General features: G+C 31.7%; 1 protein-coding gene across 1 annotated transcript; it reads left to right on the top strand.

The window, feature by feature from the left end:
* The first annotated feature begins 76 nt into the window (after positions 1-76).
* LOC145574493 (uncharacterized) lies at positions 77-4,591 on the top strand. Its single transcript, XM_081632298.1, has 6 exons — positions 77-430; positions 3,331-3,400; positions 3,529-3,588; positions 3,897-3,944; positions 4,081-4,137; positions 4,225-4,591. Exons 1-6 carry the CDS (start codon positions 189-191, stop codon positions 4,315-4,317), a joined length of 570 nt encoding a protein of 189 aa, XP_081488424.1. The 5' UTR covers positions 77-188; the 3' UTR covers positions 4,318-4,591.
* The last annotated feature ends 5,894 nt before the right edge of the window (positions 4,592-10,485 follow it).

The following is a 10,485-nucleotide window of genomic DNA, read 5'->3' on the forward strand; positions in this document are numbered from 1 at the left end:
CTCAACGTGAGTGAAGCAAGAGCTTAACAAAACAACAATCCGACAACCCAACAAAGCCATAATCGAGTCCAGACCCCAAACCAAGCAAACAAACACAAGAAAACCCCAATCCACAATCCAGGCATCCCCCACCTTTTTTCTCGCATCATCCTCCTTTCCTCTCGCACAGCTCCTTGACTCATTCAACCATGGCGGCTTCGCCATCGTCGGCGATCTCTTCCTCCGATACTTCATCGACCTCATCGTCTTCTTCCTCCGACAGAGATAGAAGCCGCCGCCGCCGACGCCGCCGCAGCAGTACCAGCAACCGCCATCGCGAGTCCCTCAAGATCCGGAAACCTAAATCTCATTCCAAGTCTAAACGACGTCGTCGTCGTCACTCTTCCTCCGATTCTCATTCCTCTGATTCGTATTCTTCGGATGATTATAGGTATACTTCTCCTTCCTTTTATTTTCTCAGCTGTATTTGTTAATTAGGTTTTGTTCTGTTTTTTTTAGGTATTATCGATTGTTTTATCGTATTTGAATGATTTAATTGATTGATTGTTTGTTGTTTTTATCACGAAGACTAATTGTTTTGCAATTGATGATATTATTGGGAATTAAATTGGGAATTTTGTAATTTTTTATTTGAAATTTTTTAGGGTTTGCATTAATTTTATCAAGTACCTGAAATATGAGCTGCAATCACAGAGATTTTGACTGGTATTAGATTCATTTACTGGTGATGAATTAAGTCACAGCTTAGAAGGACTAACTGCAATAACATCTTTTTTGTTTACTCGTGTGGTTGGGGAGGTATTAAAAATGGAGTAGTATTGAGATGAATATAGATAGCAGCTTAATGCTGGAAGAATTGTGAACCCGCTGAATCGGTGAGATGATGTTGATCGGCAAAGCTGTGATCGATACGTTGGTATCTATAGCCATGAACAAAATGAGGTTTCCTGGTGTGATTGTTAAAAGCTCTTTATAAATCCTTCGTACATTTGATAGTTTGAGAACAGAAATTTAGGTTTGTTATTAGGAAGACTATTCAATGGCCACAATAAAATTGTAGCTATTGTAATTAGTTTTAATCTTGACCCTTTATTTTTAATGATCAATCTTGTCCATCCATCCACTTAACTTAATAAAAAATTAAATTTAAAAAAAATAATAATAAAATTAAAAAATAAAAAAACTAGATTGATTAAAATAATTAAAAAAAAAAAAAAAACAGTTTTTTGATCGGTTTCTGAAACTAAACTTTGCCATTAACGTCTATACCATCCATTTCTAAGTTCAAAGGATTCTCCAATATCCATTAAAAACCAACATTTGATTTTAGTTTATCAACAATAACTATACTCGGTATGTTGTACTCTAGTCTCTACATTATTACAAAATCCTTACAAAAATCAATCATCCTCCATGATGCATAAAACAAAATCAGAAAAAAAAAAAAAAAAAGGCGAAGAAGATGAAGATAATCAATGTAAGATATGTCAATCTCTAATTTCAAGAAACCAAGTATTTGAAAAAAAAAAAAAATTAAAAATCATCCAATAAGATATATACCATAGGTTTTATCATGTGATTAGATTTTACAGTATTAAAAGAAGTTGAAATTTTTTTCGTATCAGATTTTTAATTCGAAATCTTATAACTAATTGTAATTTTTTTTTGGATACGATGTACTTATATTTTGATTAAATGTTCTATATAGATTTTTGTATATAGAAATTGACTTTTTATTCTATTTTAAGTCAACTAGATGGATGGATAGGATGAATTTTATAAATTGGAGGGCTAAGATTCACTTAGTTACAATGGCCATAATTTTATTGTAGCCATTTGAAAATTATCCTTGTTATTAAGGTGTTCTCTCTAAAACAATGAAAACACAATCTTGTCTATAGTGAAACAAGAGGAAGGCATTTTATATTTTTTTCCCCGTAACTACTCTTGCCACAAACTAATCAAGATTTGATGATTAATGAGTTCCTGATTCCAATTCTTATATCCTTTAATCCCCTAACTGTCATTCCTTATTTTTCAAACGCTTGTTTGTGTTAGGATCTGCTAAAAGTGTTTCCTAAAACCGAGAATAGGTTTGGTAACAATTGCTCAGAAAGTGAGTGATGCAAAAACCAGTTAGTGTTATGTCTTCTAGAAATTTAGCAGTTTAGCACACCATATGTTGTATTCAACCCTAAAGGAGTAATGATTGTACTTATATTCCTAAACGTTGAATTCTTTATGTAGTACTATGCCCTCTTTCTCTCCTGGAATTTGTTAACTTGTATCACTAACTCCGACTCATCTGATTCTATGGACATCAGTTACCACCCATTAGCTAATACGATTAACATGTTCGTGATGCTCTAATATCTATGATCATATGAGAAAGGCTTAAAAAAGATGCTTACATTCTATGACGCTTGAGAAGATATGTTCCGTAAGCCTTTAAGAAGTTAATGTATTTCATGACTTGTAACTTGCTTGAGAAGTTGAAAAGCATATACAGCTCAGAAAGTAGTGTTGCCCTTAAAGTAGATGTGTTTTATTTAATAACTGTCCCACTCGTATCTGAACTGGAGTATGCATATCTAACAAGTATGACAAAAAGTTGGAAGGATTGCAACTGTCTTTCCTCCTTTTTGTGTCAATATCTAGTTTAGGGCATCCAACTTTCATGTCATGGCCCAGCACAATAGCACCTAAGTATATGACTGTACTACTTGAACTTGATAAAAATTCTGAAGTGATGTAGCTTTGTTTCATATTGGTGCTGCATTTATGGAGTTGGGTATGGGATTATGATGCGGGTAATCACCACTTGTTCATGTCCGAGGCGTGTAGTGGTAGCTGGTGTTCTACTTTACAGATGGACGGGCCTAATTTGGGATTCACTAATTGATAAGAGAATCTTAGTGACTTTGCTTGCATTTCTCTTCTTGGAATCCTGGATTGGTTTTTTCTTTACTTGGTTCTTGTATGTAATGGAGACTTGACCATTGGACATTGCTGTTTGTTTGGGTCATGTTTGGATTATATGGTCTTGCTAGAAATATGTAGAGTGTATGGGGTTTGCCATCATTTACTTCGACTGTGGGATATTGCTGTCGAGTATCTTACACAAGTGGTGGTCTTCATTGCATCAATTTTATTCATCCTTGAATCTTGTGGGCTGCTCTCTTGTATTTGTTTATTCAAATTTTGACTTGATTACCTGTCTTGTGATGTATGTTAGCATCAAGTATGTCATGTTGTAGCTGTGTCTAGGCTAGTAGGCTCGGTATCTCTTTCTGCAGTATATTAACCCTTTTTTTTTTGGAACTTGAGTAGCTCTTCTGAGAGTGAGCGTGAAATTTCAAGTCGCTCAAGAAAACGCAAGCATGATGACAAGTCAAAGAAGGTAATTTTAATGCTGGCTGCCTTGCATTCTTTTGGGATTTTTAACACACACACACACCCCAAAAAAAAAAAAAAAAAAAAAAAAAAAAAAAGATCTATATGGCATTTTATGACCTGCTGTTTTCTCAGAACAAAGGAAAAGACAAGGATAAGAGTCATCACCGTAAACGACACAAGCACAATAAAGAGGTAGGAATACACTTGTCTCAAAGATGCATTTATTTTTTTTAACCCTCGTTCAAAACCAAATGTTGTTGTGAATCTGAAACTAGTGACACTAACACAAAGTGTTTTTTGTCGATTAAAAACTCATTTTGCTACTTGTGTAGTAGCATTTTGACATATTCAATTTATTATCTTTTTTACTCTGACACTCTTATTGTTACTTGCTCTTCAAAATTGGAGCTGGGATCTATGACCTGATGTCTGGACTCTTGATTGGCTTGTCTGGATGGTTTTTTGGTTCGGCTTTTCCTGCCTTTTGGAGCTATATGCAGAAAGAGCAGGATGAGCGACAGAGTAATGGTCCTGTGCAGCTGTCAAAGGTATAATGGATGCAACGTTTTACTAGATTTTTTGTTGAAGCATTTTGCAGCTGTTTATTTTATTTTATTTATTTATTTATTATTATTTTTTTTCTAATATTACCTCTGAGTCTCATCTTATGTGCTTGTCATGCAGTATTTAGGGCGAGATAAAGATGATGGTGTTCGGCGAAGTGTGGTATCTGGAAAAAAGGTAACCTTTCAGCTTGTTTTATCAAGGTCTAGCTCTCTGAATGATTCTCATATTATGTGGTTCTGTTCCTGGTTCTATTTCCCGTAGATACAAATGAGGCTAGAAAAATCAAAAGAGGACAAGTTTGCAGAGAATAAGCGTAACGAATTGTTGAAGTTCTTGAATGCTAGTTATGATTGATTACCTTGGGCCCTTGGCGACTCTTTGAGGTCCAACTTGCACATTATTATGCAAGTCAAGGTTGTGCTCAAGATTTATGGATATAATGCATTGTGCTTCAAGCTCTCAAGCTTTTGTAGGCTTGCTTCTTTGCAATACTATTTGCTGATTACACTGTCAAAATTGTGCCTTGATTTTGTGCCGTAGTAATGTCTTTGATGTGTGGTGTCTGGCTAGTTAACATTTTTTTTGAATCATTAGGGGTTTCTTCAATGCAATTAAGTTTAATTTGTAATATTAGTGGAATTATTGTCCGCATCTTTTTTTCCTTTTTTGTGGCAATTGGATTTCCTTATTACCAGTCATCTTTTATGGCAAAGATCAGCAAATTGAAACGAGGGGGTGTTTGGTATGTGTGGGATTATGAGGTGGGAGTTAAGTTATTAACCCCAAGTCTCCGTAAACCCATGTTTGTTTGATAGGAATTAGATCAGGGAGTGGGAATAAGCTTGGGATTATTTATCCTCTAATTCCCACCATTTTATATTGGAAAAATTGTCGAAAATAATACAAACTTTGAGCGGTCCGCTAAAAACAAGTCAATCTTTTAATTATTTCTAAATAATACAAACTTTGAGGGATATCCGTTTTAAACAAGTTATTTTACCTACAATTTATTTAGCCGGTTAATTTTTAATTTATCTTATAAAGTTGTTTAATAGTTTTAAAAAAATAATACAATGTCACGTGTTGTATATAACCTATTCATGAAGTTACTAATTGGTTTTAACTTGTTTAAAGCGGATACCCCTCAAAGTTTGTATTATTAAAAAATAATTAAAAGTTTGACTTATGTTTGGCGGATTGTTCAAAGTTTGTATTATTTTTGACAAATTTTCCTTTTATATTTTTATTACCAAGGGGGTAGCCGGGTAGGTAATATAATGGTGGGAATTCTCTAGTTAAGTAAAAGATATAATTGCCCTAACTTTATAGTGTGCATATCAATTTGAGATTTAAAATAAGGATAAAATAATAAATTTCACTGTAATCCAAATTTCATTCCCACTTCTAAGTTCCTACTATCACTTTATATCCCCTAAATTTCCATTCCCATCAAAAGGGGAAAAAAGCCAGAAAGTGTTGCTGCTTTTGGAATTTCATTTGGTATTACTGTAATTTTTTAATTTTTAATTGTAGTACTAAACTTGGTTTATCAGAAAGGGAAAATATAATTTGGGAGGTTATGGTTATCATATTTTTCATGTTTTTTTTTAACAAAATTGATTCATGGATAATAGTTACTAAGTACCTGTATTTGATATTTACAAAAGATTTGAATTTAACAAATGCATGATATGAAGTATTTACCAAGCTAAGTTAAGCTTAGTGATAAGGACAGCATTTTCTACTCTAAAGGTTGAGGTTTAATATCTATTAGACACTTTGAGGAAGAAAATCTCATTATTATATACCCAATTTTTAAAGTGTCTAACTTACTAACTCAGATTGGTTTGGCTCATGAAGAATTTCAGTTCAAATGGACTCGTTTGCATAGCTATTCAAAAAAAAAAATTGCAACACAGTTAAATTCAATCAATACTTCACTTTAGTAAAGTCGTGATCATTGAATATATATTGAACATATTTCATGCCACTAATCCATGGTCACAAGTCTCATATCTCATAAATGATCATTAATTGATGCAAGAATTTTATCCATTGGCGAAATATGAAAATAGTCGAACATATTAAATCGAATTTGTACATACATACTCCGTAATACACAATAGTCTTGTACACAAAGTAATACGAAGTTGTTTTCAACTAATGGTGTAAGTGTGTAACAGAGCTTTAAATCAACTTCTAAATTATTCTTAATAGTCAAATTTCACATTTATTTAGTCTTTCACTTTTTCTCAATAAGCCTCCGTTGTCCTCTTTAATCTTTATGAGCCCTACCATGAGGATCGTACTCCTCAAATTACATGCACCATACAATATTTTTAGATCAAATTATATTCGACGAATAATTACATTTATAGACATTGTATCCCAATCTTTCGGCCTTTATTTCCTTTTAACATGGTCTTAACATGATACATTGAAAGGCATGATCATAGGCATTAGCCTCTATACACTTAGTTTTAAGTAGCCGTATATATGCCTATGATTATGCCTTTCAATGTATCATGTTAAGAATATATATATATATATATATATATATATATATATATATATATATATATATATATATATATATATATATATATATGATTTTTTTTTTTTGAAAAACTACGAAACATACTTTTAATTTTGTGAAAAACTACCTTATAAAAACTAAGTGTTGTAAGTTGCTACCATGTGCTTGATTTAACAATGAAAGAGAAGGAGAATTAGGGGTTATATAAAGGCTATGGAGAAATTGGGTGGGAAAAGGAGAAAAAATGATTGAAAATGGGTAATTAAACGTCCCTTATTCAATGCAATAATCTGGTAAAATGTAGCTTTTTACAGCATTTAGTGTTTTATAAGGTTGTTATTACAACAACTAAGTTTTATAAGGTAGTTTGTTACAACATTTTTTTAATAAGGTAGTTTTTTCACATAAACTGAAATATATAAGGTAGTTTCTCATAAAAAGTTCATATATATATATAGAAACAGATGAAGTATTAATTACATTGATTTACGCGTAATTTTATCATGCATTCTTAAACTAATACAGAGTACTAAATAAGGAAATTTATCAAATGCTTACTCATAGCCCTAAGGGCTACATATAACATTACCTTTAATAAATTAAATGCAACATTATTCTTTTTTAATTAGTAATCATATCAACATAATGCTACTATATAATTAAGTACTTATGATGTAGCATACTAGCTAACATCACTGCTTGTCAATTTTGCCTATGCAATTACTACATCGTCTTAATATACATGCATAACTTCAAAAGACATTTATTCTGAATTAATTGATCATAAATTCATATTGCCTTAATATACATGCTTAAAGAATAAAGATTAATAAACCTACAAATGTAGGTGTTTTATTAAAAAAAACCCGAACCAAGAGTTAAAGCTCAGGGAATAGAGGGCAGTTGATGAGAATCAATCCCAAAATCTTTTGGAATTGAAAGAGGAGCTCTAGCTAACCACTTGAGCTTTCCCCTCACTTTGAGGAATGTGTATATAATTATTTATTAATCATCAATAATAAAGTATTACTCAAGTAGCAAAGGCTAAGAGCTTGTATACAGTATACACAATATAGACCGGTCTTTTAATTAATTTGTATTTATAATGTCGTTATAAATCATTTGGATAATAATAATAATAATAATAATAATCCGTAATAATAATAATTAATTACTCCATATACACCTAATCCTATTTTATTTTCTTGTGTGCATTAAAAACGCTATTATTGCAATGTCTAATATAATCTTAATGAATGATGATAGATTGATAGCTGAAGTGTGACTTAGAGTGAAAAGGGGAGAAAATAGTGTAGTATTGTTACGGTCATTATAATTACCCGTCCTAATTCTCCATCTACCAAGTCATTGTTAGAGATAATTGCTAGCTAGCTAAAACTGTGGCTTTAATTTGATGCATGATGATCGATGATAATAGGGAAGTGAGATCTTACATACATGCATCTAAATTAATGTTTCATTTTTATGTCATTAAAATTATTTTATGTCTCATCATCCATATATACTTTTTGCTTTTTTAATAACAACTTGTTGGTTGTTTATAATTATAAGAATAATTAAAAATGAATTCAAGTATAATTTGATAACCAAAGTACCATGTTAATAATGTGATGATGATATTCAAAGTAATGCAATCTCATCCCAAATTTAGAATATTATGAAACGAGGTTATGGTATTACTAGTTTCTTATCTCCAATCGATCACCCTATAGTTCGGAAGGACTAGGGAGATTTGATTGCTTGAGTACATCAGAACCAAGGTCTGCTTTTTATCTACTTAGACTATAAAAAGCGAAGATTAACTAAGGGTTTTTATATCTATGACGACCTTATTTTCTCTATCTATGTTATGCACATAGCGACCCCGGCCCAACTCGATTTTTCAACATCTATTTTATTTTTATGTATTGATTCTAATCAATCCGAAAGATTTGAAAGACAACTCTGATGTTCGTTTAGGTTATTTTGTTTTGATTAATGTACATCTATAAGAAAGTAAAATTTACCAATACGCCTAAACACACACAAATTTCTAGCAAATCACTACTCTGTCCTATGATGTTTCTTTTTAAAGATGAGAATCCAACCCTAGTCTGATCTCCAAAACGAAGATGATGTGAGAGAGTCGTTATCAACTAGGATAGTACTCCGATCCTTTCAATGATTTTCGTTCTTCCTATTTGAATTTTGTCTGCATTGTGAGACAAAAAATTAATATGATCGGAGACGAATGAGAAGGATCCAAGGGAGTTATTATACATACTCCTAAATTCTAGATTCTTCATTTTTTGTGGCCTCCAAAAAATAAGATTAGACATTTTTATTGTTAAAATGTTACCATCTTGAAGACAAAGAAACATAGAAAGCTAAGCCAACCCCTTAAAGTCAGGTAGGGCTTGAAGGAAGGAAAGTCAACTCATTATTATCAGTGCAAAGTAGGAAGTGCACCTAATAACCTCCTCTTCTCATAAATTCCCTCTTATAAACACATGCACAATAACTTGCATTGCATCATAATATTAATTCTGCATGAATATTCAACAGTGTCACAGAAAAAAAACAATAATAGGAGTATATATTCATATCCTTTTTTTTCTTTTATTTAGGACACAAACTCATAGTATGAATTTTATAAAATGAATAAATGATTAGATAATGTAAACGGACAATTATTGATTCATAACAATAACAATAATACTTCGTATAATATAGATTAATAATATAGATTAATAATTTACCTTGCGTGATAATAATAAATTTTAAACAGGTGTCACAAAATAAATAAATAATAATAAAAATAAAAATAAAATTCAGCAGCAGTCAGAAACTCAGAAATAATTAAATAAAACTTTTAATACGATCAGTGGTTGACCAAGTTTACATGTGTTGCGTGGTTGTAATCTCTTGTGAATACGAGCCTTCTTCTTATCAGTTCTTTTTCCTTTTCTTTTTTTTTTTTAATTTTTATTTATTTATTTTATTTTGCAATTTTGAAAGGCCTCATTTTCACTAAATCCTACCGACCTCATTCAATAAGGAATTAAATGTGTGCAGAAATTTCAGGGGAAAACAACCTTGGTTAGTTTACCCATATTGTACAATGGGCCGATAGCTAACATTAGTAGGTGATTCTTTTTAACAAAAAGAAGTGTTAAGCAACACTAAATATCATCACTCGTACATTTTATTGCTTTATTACGTGACTTTATGTGGCCAAATCCGGCACATGAGCGTATCAAAAACTCAACATGGCACAAAAGGTATGCCGATGGGCATGGAATGTGCATGGACATCATTTTCAAGATTTGGCACGAGTTAACGGGCCGATACATTAATCTGTTGAAACCCATTGTAAACCCACATGTGAGTTTCCTACATTGGAGAAAGATAAGAGATAGTTCCACTTTATTATGTAGAAGAATTACTCTTACTACTCCCTCCGTTTTTTTGTTTGTATCACTTTGGATAGCACAAAGTTTTAGGAGAGTAATATATATTGTGAGTTGGTGAATAAATTATTATAGTAAAAGTAAGATGGGGACCATAAAAGAGAAAGTATGTGAGAGATGATAGATATTTTTATTATTTTAGTGGGGACCATGGAAGAGAGAGAAATGATAAAATAAGTTGAGTGGGGTTTAAAGTAAGAGAGAGAAATGATAAAATATAGTATAAAGTTACCAAAAATAGAAGTGATGCATTTAAAAAAAAAACACCCGAAAAAGAAAAGTGATGCAAATTAAAAAAAAAAAAAAAAACCGATGGAGTATCATCAATTGGTTTATAAATGGAATTTTCTTTGGCCTTATTTGTGGACCAAACTCTACTCCTCCTTGGGTTGGGTTGAGATTTTTTCATAAAAGATCAATGTATGAGTTGATTTTTTAATCAATGTTTGAGTTTATTTAATTTCGACTCAAGTTTAGGTTAATTTCAACTTTTGCTTTAATCAACTATCTAGAGTT

Source organism: Chenopodium album, chromosome 13, assembly GCF_948465745.1.
Source record: "Chenopodium album chromosome 13, dcCheAlbu1.1, whole genome shotgun sequence".
Lineage (NCBI taxonomy): Eukaryota > Viridiplantae > Streptophyta > Magnoliopsida > Caryophyllales > Amaranthaceae > Chenopodium > Chenopodium album.

Bases quoted from the DNA above. Each gene is read 5' to 3' on its own strand.
- LOC145574493 (XM_081632298.1), top strand. From the start codon at position 189: ATGGCGGCTTCGCCATCGTCGGCGATCTCTTCCTCCGATACTTCATCG. The intron at 3,589-3,896 runs GTAGGAATACAC...AGCTATATGCAG, and splicing joins GACACAAGCACAATAAAGAG to AAAGAGCAGGATGAGCGACA. The intron at 4,138-4,224 runs GTAACCTTTCAG...TATTTCCCGTAG, and splicing joins GTGTGGTATCTGGAAAAAAG to ATACAAATGAGGCTAGAAAA.